The 20,497-nt window shown below is 34.0% G+C and overlaps 1 protein-coding gene across 1 annotated transcript in view; it reads right to left on the bottom strand.

Moving 5' to 3' along the window:
- SNTG1 (syntrophin gamma 1) overlaps positions 1-20,497 on the bottom strand; it is a 556,874-nt gene that overhangs the window by 74,032 nt on the left and 462,345 nt on the right. Inside the window, exons 13-14 of the mRNA XM_034650177.1 lie at positions 15,807-15,923; positions 14,622-14,693 (exon numbers count right to left, since the gene is read on the bottom strand). Of these exons, the coding sequence (XP_034506068.1) occupies positions 14,622-14,693; positions 15,807-15,923 (189 nt within the window). The remainder of the gene's footprint in view (positions 1-14,621; positions 14,694-15,806; positions 15,924-20,497) is intronic.

Raw genomic sequence — 20,497 nt, 5'->3', positions numbered from 1 at the left:
TCTTGTCCAATGAGAAAAACTGAATTTATTATTTTTAGTGCTTTGATGATATTCACAAAAATTTCACATTCTGTATATTAACCAACTACAGTTTCATCAGCCTTTTGTCCCTAAGTCAAGAAGCTGAAGTCCATAAAGAGGTAGACCCTGGAGAAACTGCAGGTTCAGTTCTTGACTACTGCAACAGAGTGAATATCACAATAGAGTCAAATGGATTTTTTTGTTTTCCAGGGGATATAAAAGTTACATTTACACTCTACCATAGTCTATCAAGTGTGATAGATGGACAAGCCTTAATAAAAAATACTGTATTGCTAGAACATGCTAACAATCATCTGAGATTTCAGTGAGTCATAATGTTTTTGCTTGTAGGGGGTCCCACCTCAATGTTGATTGTTGCTAACTGATCAGACCCGTGGTTGCTCAAGGTTGGGGTGGCTGTGATAAGTTCTTAAAATAAGAGATCAATAAAGTTAGCTGCGTTGATTGACTTTTTCTGCACGAACAATTTCTCTGTAGCATATGCTACTATTTAATAGCATTTTACCCACAGTAAAACTTCTTTCAAAATGGGAGCCAATCCTCTCAAACCCTGCTGCTACTTTATCAACTCAGTTTATGTAATATTCTAAGTCTTTTGCTGTCATCTCAACAATCCTCACAGTTTCTGCACCAGGAGTAGTTTCCTTCTCAAGAAACCACTGTCTTTGCTAATGAATAAGAAGTAACTCCTTATCCATTAAAGCTTTATCATGAGATTGTAACAATTCAATCACATCTTCAGATTCCACTTCTAATTCTAATTCTCTGTATTTTCAACACATTTATAGCTACTTGCTGCACCGAGGTCCTGAAACCCTCAAAGTCATCCATGATGGTTGGAATCAACTTCTTCCAAACTCCTATTAATGCTGATATTTTGGTTTCTTCCCATGAATCACAAATGTTTTTAATGGCATCCAGGATGATGAATCCTTTCCAGAAGGTTTACAATTTACTTTGCCCAGATCCATCAGAGGAATCACTATCTATGGCAGCTGTAGCTTTACAAAATGTATTTCTTAAATAGTAAGACTTGAAAGTTGAAACTGCACCTTGATCAATGGGATGCATAATGAATGTTATGTTAGAAAGCATGAAAACAACATTACAATATTAACATCAGAGATCGCTGATCAAAGATCACCATAACAAATATAATAATAATGAAAATATTTGAAATATTGTTAGAATAACCAAAGTGTAGCACAGAGACATGAAGTGAGAAAAATGCTGTTGGGAAAATGGCACCAATAGACTTGCTCAGTGCAAGTTTGCCACACACTTTCAATTTCTAAAAGACACAATCTACAAAGCTCAATATAAAGTGAAGCACAATAAAATGAGATTTGCCTGTTTTATACAAATATTCTTACATGATTTACAAATTTTATATGAGAACATCAAGAGGAGGATACTATTGGATGCATACTGTTTGAATTGTTGTATTAAGGAATTCTTTAAAATAAAATTGCCTGTTACATGTAATGCCTTTTGAAGAATCTGTATGCACTTCTCATCTGTTCTCCTCCTACTACTGGTAAACAAGAAGATGGATCAATAGGTTGTTGGAATCACAAATGATGGAATCATTTACCATCCTCAAAAGAATTCTTACAACTTAGGGTAGTGGAGAAAGAGCATCGCCTTGGTGTTCAATTGATCAAGGTTGTATTTCCATATTTTCTACTGACTGCGCAAAAATTGGCCCAGGAAATGGATGCCACCAAAGCTCTCTATTGCATAGAGTGATGTCTTTTGATGACTTCCACACAGGATATGGTTGCTGATAATTTTTTTTCCATTGAGTAAGAGTCTTATCTCTGATCTCTGGGACATTCCTGATTTCTCTTTCTATAATGTGTATGGTTATGATAGAACTGATACAACACCAGAGAAAAGTAACCTTCAAGAGTTTTTATAAAGATAGTCTAATTCTAGGTCATCATCAAAGAAATGGGTCCATTTCTCTTAATTCCAAGCACTTGGTCAAAAGACTGCCCAACGATTTCAAGGATGGAAGGGACTTCTCATTCAAATGCTTAGTTACTAAAGTAAAACATATCCAGGTCTTTACATTTGCCAGAAAGTCATGTTATGCAATGAGCAAGGGGACATTCACATGTTGGACAAAAGTAAAGGAACTGTCCTGATGGACAGGACTAATCCCACTTCAGGGTAGCATACTTTCCAAGAACAGTTTAGAGACAGAAATCACTCATATGTGGAACATAAGGAATAGAACAGAGGACAACAGGGGAAGGGAGGGAAAAATGAACCAGAAGAAATCAGAGAGGGAGACAAACCATGACAGATTCTGGACTCCAGGAAACAAACTGAAGGTTACAGAGGGGAGCAGGGTGGGGCATGGAGGATGGGGTGACTGGGTGATGGGTATTAAGAAGGGCATGTGTTGTGATGAGCACTGGGTGTTATACACAACTAATGAATAGTTGAACACTGCATCAGAAACTAATGATGTACTATATGCTGGCTAACTGAACATAATCAAAAATATTTATTGAGAAAATTCTTTATAGGATTCCAATTTTTTGTGGCCAACAAAACATAATTGAGAGAAAATTTATTCTCTCCTGTGAAATGTTCTCCTTTCCAAAGATATAGATATATAAACACACACGTGCATTTGTGTATTTGTCTGTGGAGGGGGGTGTGTTTTGTCATTTTGTGCTCTGGAGATATTGGTTATGATGTTTTAGAAATAATAAATAACTATTTGATATATTTTTGTTTTATCAAAACATGAAATAAAGTTCAGTTTTGCTTTAGCATTACTATACAAATTATTCATTCTTTTACTATGTCATGTTTTCTCTGAACAACAGCCAATGGTCTTAATAGTACCTAAGATAATTCTTAGGGATAGAGTTATGGCTACTTTTATTTCAAAAGATAATTTCACTACTTTTATTTTTGTTTCCCTAGGGTGTATTCATCCTTCAGCCATTCATTATGTACTATTATTGTCTAGTTTCTATATGCCATATTAACATGATTATCCGATTAGTTGCTTGAGAGAAAGAGCAGTGACATGTTAGTAGGAATCAGCATCAAATTGCTGAAGCTTGTCTTCTGGACCCAATAATTCCAATGATATAGCATTGATAATTTGCTTCATCTTCTTTATACCAGAATCATCACTCTTATATCAGGAATTATAATTATAGCTACCTTATAAAGTTATTGGTATGAATAAGTATGCTAAAAAAGGGCACTTAATCAGCATTGAAAAATGTTAGTGATTTCTTTCTTTTTTTTAGTTTTTTTTCTTATTATTATGTTCAGTTAGTCAGCATATAGTACAATAAATAGTTCTTTTAAAAGTTAAGAGCAAGGTCAATTTTGACAAGATCCAACTGTTGATAGATGCAAACCCTCTAACACTGTTGGTGGGAATGCAAACTCGTGCAGCGACTCATGAAAATAGTACAGGGGTCCTCAAAAAGTTAAAAATAGAACTACCCAGGGATGCCTGAGTGGCTCAGTTGGTTAAGCATCTGCCTTTAGCACAGGTCATGATCCCAGGTCCTGGGTTTGAGTCCCACATCAGGCTCCTTGCTCAGCAGGGAGTCTGCTTCTCCCTCTGCTGCTCCCCCTGCTTGTGTTCTCTCTCTCAAATAAATAAATAAAATGTTTAAAACAACAAAAAAATGTGTTAATTGAAAATATTTCAGATATTTTGGAGCTTGGCCAAAGACTTTATTTCTTACAGGTGTAATGTAATTTTAAAGCTGTTAAGCTAAAAGGGGAAACAAACAATGAAACCTAATCACATAAGTTAAATTTAATAAATCTGGTTCATGTGTGTCTTTAAAAAAACAAAAAACTTGACCCACTGCAAAACCCATTTCTTACAGTATATGTCCTGACATATTTAATGTAAACATCACAGGCCTATAAAACCATACTTTAAAGGTTCATGATCTAGTGAGGACAGAGATCAGCATGGATCCAGAGAGCTGGATCCTCATGTGTTCCTTCTACAGCAGTGACTGAGTAGTTGTAACCTTGAGTTTCTCTAATCTTCACTTTTTATACTTTATAAAGTGGGATGTGAGCAATGGGTGCAATTTATTCAACTCTTTAAAATATGCAAAGGATAGGAACAGGATGTAGACAATGTTCAGTGTATGTTGCTGAGCTTCTATAGAACAATAAAAATCATAGAAGTTGATATCATTCTAAACAATAACAAAATAACAATAACAATACTTTTATTAGTAAAATGTATAATAGCACAAATATAATTATTGATAATAATAAAATTATATGATTAAAAATTGGAACTGAAAATTATCTATGACCCTATATCTTTAAAAAAAAAAAGACATTCTAAAACAACTTGAAGGAGATTTCAGTGCTTTTCTGCAACGTTCCTTCATAGATGAAGGCCTCAGAAAGGGCTTATACCTGGTTTCCACCAGTACTAAATCTTTATGTGCACCTGTGTAAATAATAATATAAGGTTTTGGAAGGTGAAACAGATTTAAGATCTCATACAGTAGTAAATTTGCAAGGTAGAAAGCTTCTATAAACAAAAATCCAAAAGTATTAAGTCTAAGAAGGATTACCAAAAACCTAAAGTAGACCTGAAGGAATTTATACTGAGTTGAGGATTACAAATTATTTTCTTCTTACCTGATGAGTCCTTGAGATTGGCACCAAATGGATTTGGGCAACAAAGCCAATTTTCTAGCTTTCTCCTTACACAAAAAGTATGCTCTGACTGCCCATACAAAATTTTAGTAGCCAGAAAATTATTATGGAAGATGTTTCAAATTATTTTAAATACTTTCTAAAAATATTCAAAGTATTCATATTTTATGAGTATTATATAAATTTCACTTGAAATGTCTTTCATTTGGAAGATTTTCCTAACATATAGCCTCATATTTTATTAAAATTATTGGAATAAATTACAATATTAGGATTTAGATCAGCAATGCTCCCAGTGTTTATTTTCAGAATTAGTCAGGCTATGCTTCTAGTCAGACTGAAGGGGAATAGATTTCTGCAACATGAACTTGTGATAATTCATAAACATATTGTTCTTAAACCCACTTAGATGGGGAAGGAATATCCCATAAATAATTAGATATTAAGAAAGACAGGGATGGGTTTTGGTTATTTGGAAAACAAGATTGGATATCTTTTGTGTATAACATTATCAAGAAGGGGAAATGACCGAATTATTTATTCCCACATCTTATTGCTAAGAGATACTTATCTGCTTTAAATAGGACCTTGAGTTATTTTAGAAGCTTTATGAAAGCATTTTAAGTCTGTAAATATTAAAACAAAAAAGATAAAATTTGAAGAATCATCAGATAGGTTTCAGAAGTCATGTACAATTATTGAAAATATTGGACAAATTCATGTTTTGTTCATATCTGACATACAAAAGGTAGTGCAAATAGTATAACTTAAAGAAAAAAAATACATAAGAATGAGGTTGAAATGTGTGTCATTACATTGGACAAGTGCAAATATTGGAAACCTCCAGCTGAAAAGAAATCAAAGCAGGGAAAGGGTATTAAACTATGACTTTGAGCTTTCAAGAGCATACAAAGGTCAATAAAACAAATTTCTAAAAATGAGATTTGATTAATTAATATCCTGGGGCTTGAAAGATGCTTTGGAAAAATAGAAATAAGTACTTTATACAACAGTTGGAATTCTAACGGAATAGCAGGTATATGCTAAAATAGTAATAGATCCAAGACAATTCTAAAATAACAAAATAAAAGATAAAGTCATGTTTTTATCAATGATGATCATTGTGTTTTAATAAGAAAGGAAGCTGGATTTGAAGTAGCTGGCACTGGCATTGTGGACAGCAGTCAGCCTGTCCTTGCTGACCCATGGTATTTCCACAGACAGAGATCAGGGTAAGAGAAACCAGTTCTTATCCAGCACAGTAACACTACCTTAGTTTACAGTTTGTAAAGCCTCTTAAAAATCACCAGGGAAATATAGAGGAAAAAAAAGAAAACATACCTTAAGAAGCTTGGATTTAGGAAGTGATTGCATGTTTTAGGGCAATTTAATTCTCTAGTGATACACTAAAAAACTAAGAACTTTAATCATTTTTAAATGACAATAAAATGCAAAACAATTGATACATTTTTAAAGAATAATTATGAAAATGAAAACGGATACAAATTTACACAGAAAATGCAGACACATCTTTTTTACTGAGATGGTTTCCCTAAAAAATAGCTTTTTTTTCAAAAGAGTTAACTTCAGAGTCAAATAATATCCTTTCAATTAATACAAGCCATTGACATAAAATTCTACTAAAAATAATTCTTTATCTAAATTACAGTTTTTGGAAGAATTCTTGTCTCTAATAAACCACTAGCATTTGCCTAATAATGATATCAATACACTCTGATGCCACATATTATCTTCTACATTTTGTGTCTTGTAATATCTTCATTTATGCGTATACTGTATATTTGTATATTGTTGTATATTTTCTTATTTTTGCTTTTATCTGAAATCAGATCATAAAAAGTTTTGGAGCAGCTCTTTTCTGTTCAAAATGCTAGTAGTGAGGGTAAAAGGAATGATAATACTGGATTTAGCTTTTTAATCACCAATATAATAACTATGAGGTACAGGAATATATTTGATATCAAAATATGAAGATCATGAAAAATTCACTTATTTATATACTTCTTTCTATATGGGATTATTCCATTATTTTAATTTGACAAAATTATTTTTTCCATTTATCTCTTTCTTTATTCTACTCATTTTAACAATTCTTTTTAGTTGCTTTGTATTTAAGCAGAATTTTAATCAGCATTTTCTTAGAATGTTCTTTACCAGCCCGACTACCTTTAAACATGATTTGCTGCAATTACTCTACATGAGGCAGGCTTGTTTTTCTTGTATGTTTGTTTTACAGTTCTCTTTATTTAGCAAATCCTGAAATGTAATAATTTTATTACAATCACATAAAGAGAATTTGCATGTGAATAACAAGGACTTATTTCTTGAAGCATTTGATAATTGTCAGTGTGATACGTCATTACACTCCACCCCCATATTTTCCTACATAGTTTTAACAAATAAGAATATTAAGATATTCTCCCATATCACTATAATACAACCTTCAGAACAAGGAATTTGACATTGTATATTGTTGCCCTATGGTCCTTATAATTCATTCATAATTCACCAGTTCAGAATCATTTTGGTATGGAGTTGTCATGGCTCTTTAATTGCCTTGAATGGGAAGAGTGCCTGGTTTTGCCCTGACTCTAATAGCTTTGACACTACTTTTTTTTTTTTTTTGAGAGAGAGCGAGCAGGGGGGGGGCAGAGGGAGAGGGAGAGAGAATCTTAAGCAGGTTCCAAGCCCTGAACAGAGCCCCACTGGGGGCTCAATCTCAGGACCCTGAGACCATGGCCTGAGCCGACATCAAAAGTCAGATGCTTAACTGATTGCGCCACTCAACGTGCGCAAAATAGCTTTGACCGCTATTGAAGCTTTGACACTACTGAAGACTGCATGCCAGTTATGCTGTAGACTGTGCCTTACATGGGTTTGTCTGACATTTCCTCATGATTAGAGTAGATTAGGTCACATCACACTAGATTAAATTAAATTATGTTGGGTTTCCCCATTATTACATTAAATTAGATCAGATGTTTCTCATGGTTAGTTAAGGTTTATTATATAGTTTTAGGAGGAATGTCACAGACCTGATATTCTTCTACTAATTGTGGTATTCTACTATCATACTGTCAGGCATAATGGTTTTGATTTGTTCCATTAATAAAATGTTCATTTTGATCAACTTTGAAGACTGTGAAGTCCCCTGTGAAGTTACTCTTTTCTCTTTCGAAATTGTAATAAGTACTGTGTAGGGAGGTACTTTGAAACTATGTAAGTGCTCTGCTTCTTATTAAATTTTCCACCTATTTACTTATTTTTATGAAGACAGATTCATGGTTTCCTATTTCAAACATCAGTTTGTCCCAAATTTGCCCACGGGTGCCCTTGAAGCAGTTCTGTGTCTTTTGACATATTTCCATCATTCTTTGAGCACTTTTTGATTTTCTGGGACAATAAAATTATTTAACCTTATCTTTTACTTTTCATGCTACATTCAGGCCATCAACAATTTTTCTATAGGGTTCTAGCTCCTTGTAGTGGAGATGGTATTAAGAAAGTGATAGCTGGCTGTTGGGTGTGCTACTTGCTGTTGGGGACTCTCTGAACCGGGTTCTCTCAGGAGGCAGGGTAAGGTCTATACGTGCATATACACACACGCACACACACAAACACACACACCCACACTTGTATAAATGTGTGTGAGCACACCTATATTTATTTGTATAGCTAACTATAGACACACACACATGCATGCACGCATGCACACACACACACACACACACACAAAACCAATTTCATAACACTATTTCTAACTCTAATCCAGCTCTGTTGGGTTTATTTTAGTCTGTCCTGCTATATTTGGAACTCTTATGCCTGACAGTGAGAAATCAGGCTCCCATTCCCCATGCCCCATATCTACTTAGTTGATCCATCCCTTTCTCTCTTTCCCCATCTCTCACCAACACACATATGAAAGTTCTCCTCACTCAGCCCATCCAGCCATAATATTTTGGTATTTTTTTCTGAAAATGATTTTGTAAGAATATCACTGTGACTATACTAACCACTATGTATATTTGACCAAGAATATAAATCTAAAACATATAATGTTAGTATGTAAAGCAGTGTTCTAAAACTTAAAAAAGAAAGATTGTCTTTCTAAAAGGCTTGCTCTTCCTCAGTCTACTGCTGGCTCTGAAAGGGGTAGGCTTTAAATATCTACAAACAAGTAGTCCTCCTCCTTTGCAGGATTGCTAGCCACATGATATTAGGAGGTTCATACAACTCAACTATTTTGAACTAGGTCGGATACTCCATTCACACTTCCTGGGTTTCCACATGTCCAATCGGTTGACAGGATATTTACTGTGAGTTGGCTTTCCCATCATGCAGATAGGTCCTGTCATTCTCTCACGAAGAAGCACCTGATCATTGGAATTGAACTACTAAATCCAGGTGTAGGATGAGATCTAGGTTACATGAGGAGCTGTACCTGAGCATGGGACTTTGGGTATTCTCCAGCTGAGAAGTAACACAGGTGCCCAGTTAGGTACAGAGAAAACACAGGGAGTAACTTCACTTTCCTGTAGAAGCCGATATTATAAAGTTATTTCCGTTTGAAGAGATGATCAAAGAATATACAGCTCCCCAAAATCATAGGGGGAAAAGTACTAAAGAATTGTGTTAGATAGTTAATAAAATATAATGCATTTTTACAAATTTTCCAATGTTTCTAGTATTTCTCAACTTTTAAAATTATTCTGTATTGTGATTTTTTTTCTCATTCTAAATATTCACTTTCATGCCCAATTTTATATTCCTAGATATATATATATATATATATATATATATATATATATACACATTGTATATGTATCTGTATGGCTCTCAACCCATTCTCTGCAGTGCCCAAGGCTACTGCGGGTCAAGTTTTGGGATCTAACATTTGGAATACAATTGGGCTTTCCAGATAGACCACTGGGGTGGAAATCAAGAAATTACTATCTAATTTGNTGGATACACTCCTATTGATCATCACATGAGATCCTCTAATGGCAGTATACGTAATACTAAGAATCAGTATGCTGTCAGTTAATTGTCTAGAGTATTGGTTTTGCCACTTTATATAAAAAGTATGTGTTGGTCATTCCTTCTTCTTCCAGTCTCAGAAAATATAACAGAATTCCAGTTTCTGTTTTTCCTTTTTTCTCTAATCTCCGTGGTATTTCGGGTTCCTCACCAATTGCCCTTCCTAAATTTGAGACATGTAACATCGGAGATTTCCATTAGGCATGCCAGTAGACACATACATTGGAGTCTGGGCAGGACATGTGCACTGGGGGTTATCAGGGTAGAAATGTCAGTTTCCTTGCTGTGTCAGATGGGTAAGACCTCTTATATTGGAGGAGCTGGACTGGCCTTAGTCATGAGTGAGGACAGACATCTCTAGAACAGGGCAGCCAGTGGGTATTTGCAAAGCTGACAGACTTTGTAAGTAGGAAACAGGATTATCAATTAAGATTGAGAATGAGAAGTATTTATTAATTTTGAAGGAAAAGAAGAAGGTTTAACCAGGTTTTGGTAGATTAGATAAGAGGACAGAATTCTGAGAGACAGAATTAAAGGCTTGCTTGACGTGCAAGCTCAGAATTCAACACGTGGTGAGTTTTTTTTCCAGCTGCATTCAACTACACTGTGGCCTTAGAGTTGGAGCTCAAGCACTCATTTTGCCCAAAGAATCAGTTAAACCAGGGCAGTGGGAGAGGACTGTCCTCCACAGGCCTGTGGCTGTCATGAGGGTAATTACCACAGCAGGTCTCTGTACAGTCTTCTCCTCTGCCCCTCTTCTCGCCCTGCTCTTCTCCAACCCACTGCCCATGCTTTGTTGGAATGGGTTGTCTCTACCCCAGGATCTTGGCAGCAGCACTGGAACCCCCACCCCATCCCTCTAATCCTGTCTCATGCCGCAGTTAGAAGACTATTTTGAAAAAGGCAAACTCAGTCACTGCTCAGGCTTGAAATCCTTAGGGGGCTCCTTTGTTCTTCAGAAAAGTTTTGTATTTCTTATTATTGTCTTTTAACAGCTTCCCCCCACGCAAACATCAGCATTAGCTTCCATATCCAAGCAAATGACACACACTGAATGTTTTTTAGTTGTTTAAATGACACATATTTCTTTGTACACTTAGAAAAGTTTACACATTACTTCCTATGCCCACAATGCCCCTTTCTTCTCCCACTCACCAAACCCCAATCCCAACCAAAACACATCATCTGAACCCTTTAATAATCATTTATATTTCAAGTTTATTTCAGGCCTCCTCCAAAATGCCCTTCCTAAATTCCTTAGTCAGCTAGGCTTTTTGTGAGCTCAGTCCTCCTGTCCACTTGCACCGAATCCCTAATACCTAGCTGAGTGCTTGGCACATCGAGAGTACTTCATGAGTATTTGTAATATGAATTAATTCATAAAAATACATCCACATATCAATTTATGAATTGCCAACATTCATAGCATCCTATGCTTTCTTAGCTCCACTGAACAGAAGAAATTGATGTTTAAAGTGCCTAATATATTTGCAAAGTGTAATGTATTTAGTAACAGAGTTATCATTTTTTGCCAAGATTCTCTTGTTCTGAAAATTTTGTTCTCTCATCACCTGTTTGGCTTTCTCATTTTCATTTCTTTCTTATTTAACAGTGCTTATTCTGACAGAGAAAGAGGTAATACAGTATAATATTTAAGAGCAAAGATTTTTGAGACAGACTGTAAGATTCAAATCTTTACTTCTGCCATTTACTGGCTATTGTGATCTTGAGCTGTCTGCTTAAACTTTCTTGGCCTTGGTTTCTATATATGTGAAATGGGAATAATAATGGCCTCATAGTGGTGTTGTAAAGAGTAAATAAATTATGATATCGAGAAACTGAGAATAATACCTGGCACATATGTGTAAAATATATACACTGGGTAACTATTATTGCTTCATTTTTCTTATTACTGGTATTGCTTCATATCAGAAGAGAGAGGAAAGAGTTTTCTCTATTAGTTATACCAGGCCATATGTTCTGTTGTCCAGATCATTAAGCAGTGCCTTTAAATCTGGCTTATGTGAGAGATCCCTTTCTGGAAACTGAAGTCTACAATCCATACATCTGCACAGGACTGTTACCTCATCACAGTAGATGGCTGGGTTACAGAAGACCCCCTTCAGAATTGCTTCCTAGACCCAACTCTCTGAGGCTGGACTCCTTGTCAAGCCAATCATCCCCCAGGCACTGAACTGAATGTAGGAAAAGTATACATTTAACATTGAGTCTTATGTTCACTCCTCTATTCTTGTGCTGTATGAAATTTTCATTTGGGAAAAAGAATCCTCAGAGGACAATTTTGGGTGTCAGATGTAAATCCATGAAGCACAGAAAATTAGTGTTGCATTGATTAATGATAGGAGAGCTTTCTTATTTACATATCAGTAAGAGTAAAATTATATTTTATGAGTGTCTAAAAATATTTATCACCAGCTCTCACTAACTTATGTAAAAATTTTCCCAAAGAAACTAATAAGCTTATAGGAAATTTTATGGGAAAAGATAAATGAGAAGTGCTCTTTGGTTTTTTTTTTTCACTCTCTTATTTATTTTGTTTATAATTTTTATTTTGTTATATTAGTCACCATAGAGTGAGAAGGGCTCTTTGATTTTAATTTGGGCAGGGAACAAATGCATGGGCACTTCTAGATATTTGCAATGGCAGTATAAATTGGTATGGCTTTTCTAGGAAGGAATTTAGATATCTAAAATTAACATCTTGAATATGTTGAAATGTTTTCCACCCAGGATTTCCAAAACTCAGAACTTAGATTAAAAGAAATAACTAGAAAGTTACATAAAAGGTTGTGGGCAAACATCAATTCTTTGCTATCCATTGTGTGTGTGTGTGTGCTTTCATGTTAACTTTATTCTGTATCACCCTAATAATATGTAAACTCAATGAAAGAGGAGACTTTTCTGCTTTTTCCCCCCACCCATATAATAAGCACTTAACAGATTACCTGGTATATATCAAAATTCAACCACTATCTGTTATATTAATCAGTCATTGTTGTGATGTCTGATAGAATAAATGAGGAAGCACCTAAACAGCTAAATAAATATGGCCAAATGATGAGATAGATTAAATCTACCAGAAGGTCAAAGTTTTTTTTTTTAAGTATATTGATTGACATAAAATACTCAACATTTTTACATGAGAGAAGGTTACAAACCATATAATCCTAATATTGTACAAAATTTTTTTAAGAAAATTAAGTATTGAGTGGTTATATGGAGTCACACATAATTCTTATTCTCTCCTTTAAAATTGTCCTTAAGTAATACAATAAACTGCATTATTTTTAAATGATAAGTAAGCTTTTTTTTTTTTTTTTTTTTGAGAGAGGCTTCTAAAGACCATGTAGATACTTGGAAAATGATTAGGAAGTAATTTAAATCTAAATAAGAATGTAGACATGCATCCTGGTAAATTACTGCTATGCAAAAGTTACATTAATGTAGGGCTAAAGAATTGACAAATGAAACTGACTTGTTAGAGTAGTGAGTTTCTGGGGTGTTTTCTTTATCTTTTCTTTCTCCTCTTCTCTCCCTCCCCTCTTCCTCCCTCCCTCCCTCCCTTCAGTCTTTCCTCCCCCCAACTTCCTTCTTTTTCCCTCTCTCTCTTTAATTCTTTCTTCTTAATGTCACCAGTTTTTTGGTCTGAAAATTTCAATTAGAATCTCATTCAATTAGAATAAACTAGAATTCCATTAGCAGGTTTGGTAATTATTTTAAAAAACTGGAGTTGAGTATGTTCTCCTTTTCTTCAGACACCTCTACATCTTTTAGGAGTTGCAAGGGCCTTCTTTAGCTGACAATCAACTCAAGTATATCAGCGTTGTTCTTCCTCCATCAATCCCTAAATTGAACTAAAACCATACACAGTGATGAGCAAAGACCTATATTTTTATTTAGCTCTTGTGCTACTATGAATGTCAGCTTTAATCTAGGATTATTTTATGGAAAGAAAAAGTATGAACATTTCTGAGGTAATAATATTTTTTGTTTCTCTGCTTTCAGATACTTTTGATACATTTCATTTATGTTGTAAATGTTCTAGCATTTTCTACTGAGTCTTTAACTAGAAGAAAATAATAGACATAAAATGCAGGGAACTTAGTTTTCCTTGGCTACACAAGCAAGGTCAACCTTAACAAGGATTTAATTATCATCTGTAGTACTTCCAAGCTCACAGACCTCAGAGTAAAAGTTGAATGCAGATTATTATTTAGGCTTTATAAATTATCCCCATTTGCTTCTTAAAAATGGCTACAGAAACCATTTGGAATTTTACAGAGTTCTTGGTGACTTCTTAATCCAATTACCTTGTGTATGGTCAGAACTTTAACTGATTTACGACAATTATATATTCCTTGGCATACTCAAATAGATAACCTAACTCTGAGATTAAAAAAAAAAAAAGGATCTTTCTTTGCACATGCCTTCATATTTTCTGCATTTTCTAATTCCAAAGTCTTCTCTAAGACTTTTTCTTTGTATTTTACTTAAAAAAAAGAAAAAAAAAACAAATATGATAATAATTGACGTTTAAATTAAGACTATTTTCAATTGAACTTTCTCTTTCTCCTTCAATGAACTCCTACTAAGCTTCTTTCCATTCCTCTCTCCAGACAGAGGGACTACCAAATCTGTAAAGTAATTACTTAAACTGATATGAGGGTGCTTATATACTTCTCTGCATTCCATCTTTTATATATATTTTTATTTTCTTTATATTTATCTTTTATATCATTGCATCATTTGTTTTCATGAGCTACTTATGAGCACAGAACCATTGGTAAGGAAAGGCCATGAAAATTTTCACTACCTATTGTTCATACCTTGAGAACCTTGCACATAATCTCATAAACTGAAAATGTTTTCTCTGCTCGGGTCCAGTCCCACGTTGTCACCTTTAAAAGATGAGAAACTAATATGTCATTTGTTTTAGAAAGATAACCCTGATTTTCCTCTTTATTTTACTTACATAATACAGTGTACAATGAAACTTTCCCATATGTACTATATATCTCAGTTGTGGTGTTATTTTTATAGAGGTCCATGTGTGGTATTTTGGTTTCCTCTCTTCTAAGTTGTATTACCATTTCTCTTCTGCTTTCAGCAAATGTTTTATGTTAACGTAACAATCTCCATTTGCCCAATATAACATATTTTAAATGATGTATGTATTATCTACATATAAATACTAAGTATTTATATTTCACACATATAGTAATTCTGCTAACAGCTAAATACAAAGCAGAATACTAGATATCTATGCAGGCTTTAACTTTTTAAAAAGACATAACTTATATCAGGAAGTTATTTTAAGATATGAATGCCTTATAACATTGTGAAGGCACCAAACACTACAATGAAGTTATTTCACTTTCTTATGTTTAAGACGTATATTTGTCTGTCTAGTCATAAGAAATTACTCAGGAATATAGTAAAATATATAAATATTAATAGCTTTTTCCCTGCCTTCTGGGTGCTTTGAACTTTGTGTAGACATAGTCACTCAAAATAGCAGCAGGTCAGACTTGATATTTCCAAGAACCTATGTAATATCAGACTGGTAAGTGTGTGGTCTGGCATTTGATATTTATATTCAATAAATATTTATTGAGAATCTACTATTGTGTAAGGTACATGATTCCAAAAGAAAGATCTTAGGTGCAATAGGTAGCCATACATATTTAATACAAAGACCAATGACTAGAATACAGGATATCAAAATGTTATTTTTTAAAATTTAGACAGGCCTGTGTCAATAGGTAAACATATTTTGACGGTCATAAATGCCTAAACAGAAATGTCTTCCAGGGTTATGAAGTAAATATTTAATGCCAGAACATATATCTTTAGGAAGGTATTTTCAGAAACACTTGGACTGTTTTCTATTTTTTTTTCCGTATTTTACTTTTAAAATATATTGGTAATATGTTATTTACGATTATTAAATTGATGTCACTCTGTCATGATAATATGGGAAAAGTAAAAAAGCACCGGATGAAGACACTTACTGGAGGTGCCAGGAACTTGTAAAGACATGATCCCCTCAGGGCTAGAAATGTTGGTGAGTACACACGATCTTGCAGAGGATCTTGCTCCCGTGCTTCGCACCAGCCCATGTAGACTATCTGTAAGAAAATTGAACATGATTAACAGCCAAAAAAAAAAAAAGTCTCATTTCAGATGTGTACTTTTCATATCTTGGATATTTTTATTCTCTCATAAAATTATCAAATTAGTTGATGCAAAAATACAATAGTCAGATATACCTTCCAATAAGTGAATGTGAAACACTCTTAAGAGTTTGTTTCCATCAGCACTTATCAAGTGTTTGGTTGTGATCCAACTTGGCATAAATTATATCTCCCATTCTCCATAATTCCTACTACAAAAATGTTTCTTCATAATAAAATGTATTGACTTATCCTATCAGTTTCCCAGTTAGTGGCATTTTACTATGGGGATGTGATCCCAGGATAAAATATTTAAGTGGGTAAAGGAGACGAGTCAAAGACAAGTACCTTGTGTTACTACGCCTCCCCTCTACCTGACAGGATGGGTTGATAACTTTTCTTGTTTTAGTCCAGATCTAAGATGAATATAGTTTATTCAAACATTATTCACATATCACATGACAATGATGACAGCTCTTTTTTTTTTTTTAAAGATTTTATTTATTTTTTGTGACAGAGAGACAGCCAGCGAGAGAGGGAAACAGCAGGGGAGAGGGAGAGGAAGAAACAGGCTCCCAGCCGAGGAGCCTGATGTGGGACTCGATCCCAGAACGCCGGGATGACGCCCTGAGCCGAAGGCAGACACTTAACGACTGCGCTACCCAGGCGCCCCATGACAGCTCTTTTGTCTCTAGATCTTCAATATTGGTGGGTCAATTTAAAAAGGAAATCATGTGAGATAAGCCACTCCTCCTTCAATCATTTGATTGTTGTGAAGCTCAAACATAGATATAAGCATTTATTCGATGAGTTTTATATTCCGGACAATGTATTCATACATCATTTATGTCTTAACTGCAACTCTATGTGGTACAAGTATCTGGGAGGATATATTTCCCACCTTATGTAACTTACTTTGGTTTTATGGTTGACAGGATGTTCTTTCCTGCTCTTAGACTTTTTTTGTTGTTATTATGAGATCGGTTATGACTAATGGGATATCAATGCACGTGACACTAGTAAAGTTGGACTTAGTGTTTTGTGCTTCTGCTATTATCATTAGAAAAGCATACCCAAGGTATGTGGAGTCAACCAGAGCCAAAACTACCTCCCGGACAAAGGTTAGCCAAGTCCAGGCTAGAGGCTAATTCAAAACAACCAGTTCACTTGAGGAGAGAAATAGAACACAGATAAAATAGACTTTACATGTTCATGTTAGAAGAATTATTAAAAAAAAATATTAATAATATCCAAATTGACCTACAGATGCAATACTATCCCTATTAAAATCCTAATGGCATACTTTATAGAAATAGAAAAATTATCTTAAAATTCATATGGTACCACAAAAGACTGAGTAGCCAAAATAATATTGACCAAGAAGAGCAAAGCTACAAGCATTGTACTTTCTGATTTCAAAAAAATATTACAAAGCAACAATAACCAAAACATAAGATATGGGCATTAAAGCAGATATATAAGATGGAAGAGAAACAAGAGCCCAGAAATAAACCTACGTGTTCAGTGTCAACTGATCTCTGACAAAGATGCAAGAATGCACAATGAAGAATGGATATTCACTTGAATAAATGGTCTGGGAAAACTGGATAATCACATGAAGAAGAATGAAATTGGATCCTTATCTTACCATATACAAAAATGAATTAAACTCAACTCAAAATGAATTTAAAACTTAAATGTAGGCCCTAAAATCATAAAACCACAAGAAATTCCATTTTAAAACATTATGAATTTCCTGTTTATCTCCCAAATTGGTTACAACTAAACAGACAGGAAGTGACAAATTTTCATGAGGACATGTAGAAATGTGAAAGCTAATATAAACCTGGTAAAAGTTTGATTCTTCACTTCTAATATCAACTCAACACAAATGTGTATATATGTGCACTGAACCACATGGATAAGAATATTCATGTAGTGGGGTGACTGGGTGGCTCAGTCGGTTAAGTGTCTGCCTTTGGCTGAGGTGATGATCCCAGGGTCCTGGGACTGAGCCCCACGTCGGGCTCCCTGCTCAGTCTGCTTTTCCCTCTGCCCTTCCCTCTGCTTGTGCTCTTTCTCTTTCTCTGTCAAATAATAAATAAAATCTTAAAAAAAAATATTCATGTACCATTAGTCTTCCTAGTTCCAACTATGTACCAGATAGTTTGAGATATCAAAATGTGTAGCCTAAAAGTATTTTATAGATAAAAATAGCAATAAATTGTGCTATAATAAAGTAATAGTATACAGCAAGGAAAATTAGTAAATTATAGTTACATGGAAAAACATAAATGAATCTCACAGAACATAATGCTAATTGAAAGAAGTAGATATGGAATAATAATTACACACAAACATATATAATTTGATTCCAATAAACTTGTTTTGGAATGTATTTCTGGTTGGGAAAAAAGGTTCTATGATAAAGCAAGACAATTACTACCAAAATTGTCAGGATAATGGTTACTGTAGAAGACAGCAGCCAGTTGTAACTGGGGAAAATGCAGCATGGGGAGAAAATGTGAGTACTAGAAATTTACTTTTCTTGACCTGGATTGTGGCTATGTAGGGGTTTGGCTTTTTAATAATCAAGAGGCACATCTATGTTTTATGAATTTTCTTTACATGCATTGTGTTTTATAAAACCTTGTTTATAATAGAAAGCAATGTGTATTATTAATAATAGTTGTTTAACAATCTTAATATTACAGAGCTTTGTAAGTTTTAAGGGGAAAATATATTCTGACAAATATGGTTAAATTGTGGTCATTCTTGGGCCACTGCAATGAGATGAAATTTTAGTTATTACAAATTATTTAATCATTGTATCACTACACAATTAGGTCGGAATCTTTCATTTTAACTCAATTTGATAAAACTTATAATTTCTCTGTGTTTATGACTTCTCTGTATCGGCAAGAGAAAAAAGAATTGAGTGGTATACATAATTATGAGAAGGAAATATTTAAGCTTCTTAACACTGAAATTTGAGTTCATTGTCTCTTCCCTCCTCTATAATTTGTTGGAAGCTGAAATATTAAGAACGATATGCTGACATTTTTAAAGAAATATCATTGAATACAACTGTATTATTTTGAACTGTGTGTAGATTTGGGGATGAGTTGATAATATAATTAATAAAAATGGGATTATCAGATCTGTAAGTGATATTTCTTCATGCTTGTTCTCCATGCCAAGGACTGTCCTTATCATCTTCTGTTCCAAAACAAGGTTCTAATCAATTGTGCAAAGATGTCAAAATGCACCCTTTGGTTTTCATTATTATCAGGACTCTTGAAATAATTATATGGTTGAGGAGACTGAGGCATTTTTAGTAAATTCTTCCCACGCATGTCTTGGCAAATGATAATTCAAAAAAAAAAGTATCATTTAATCTTAAAAAAATTAAAAAACCTAAATGGGCCATATAGGCATAAGAGTATTTCAAATGATATATTTTGGAAATAAGGATAATTAAAAGGAAATGGTTTCCCTTGCATATGAAACGACAAGAGGACTTCCAAAATGTATAATTTTAAGATAAATATTTCAGACACTTGCCTATTTTTCAGCTTTGTTGAGGTATAAATGGACGAATAAAATTATAAGATATTTAAAGTTGTACATTGTGATGATTTGGTGAACACATATATTGTGAAAGGATTACACACATTCATCAACCTCACATATAGGGTATGTATTTTATTTATATAGATAAGAACATTTAAGTTCTACTCTCAGGAAATTTCAGTTACATGATACAGTGTTAACTACAGTTAACTAAAGAAATATTCAGACTTTATTCATCTTATGGGTGAAAGTTTACATCTTTATACCAACCTCTCCTCATTTTCTCTGGCTCCTGGCAACAACTTTTCTACTTTCTGCTTCTATGAGTTTGACTTTATTAATTTATTTATTTATTTATTTATTTATTTATTTATTTATTTATTTTTCTAATCCACATATGAGTGACACTATGAAGTATTTGTCTTTCTCTGTCTGGCTTATTTCAATTAATATGATGCCCTCAAGTTACATCCATGTTGTCACAAACAACAAGATTTCCTTCTTTCTCAAAGATGAATATAAAATATATCTCACCTTTATTCATTCATCTGTTGATATACATTTTTTCTCCATATCTTGGCTATTGTGAATAATGCTACAATGAGCGTGGAAAAGAAAATATCTCCTTGAGGTCCAGTTTTCCTTTCCTTTGGGTATATACCCAAGAGTGGGATTGCTAGATCATATGGTAGATCTTTTTTTAATTTTTAAAGGAAGCTTCATACTGTTTTCCACAGTTGACAGCACAAGTCAACATTCCCACCAAAACTGGACATTGTTCCCTTTTCTCCACATCTCCACTAACTCTTGTTATCTTTTGTCTTTTTGATGATAGCCATTCTAACAGGTGTCAAGGTGATATCTCATTGTGGTTTTGATTTGTATAAACTTGCTTATTTTAAATGACATGTGTAATTATCTGAAAACACACCTGATATGTAAAGCCTGCACTGCAT

This window comes from Ailuropoda melanoleuca, unplaced genomic scaffold, assembly GCF_002007445.2.
Source record: "Ailuropoda melanoleuca isolate Jingjing unplaced genomic scaffold, ASM200744v2 unplaced-scaffold11384, whole genome shotgun sequence".
Lineage (NCBI taxonomy): Eukaryota > Metazoa > Chordata > Mammalia > Carnivora > Ursidae > Ailuropoda > Ailuropoda melanoleuca.
This window is presented reverse-complemented; position numbering and strand designations above follow the sequence as displayed.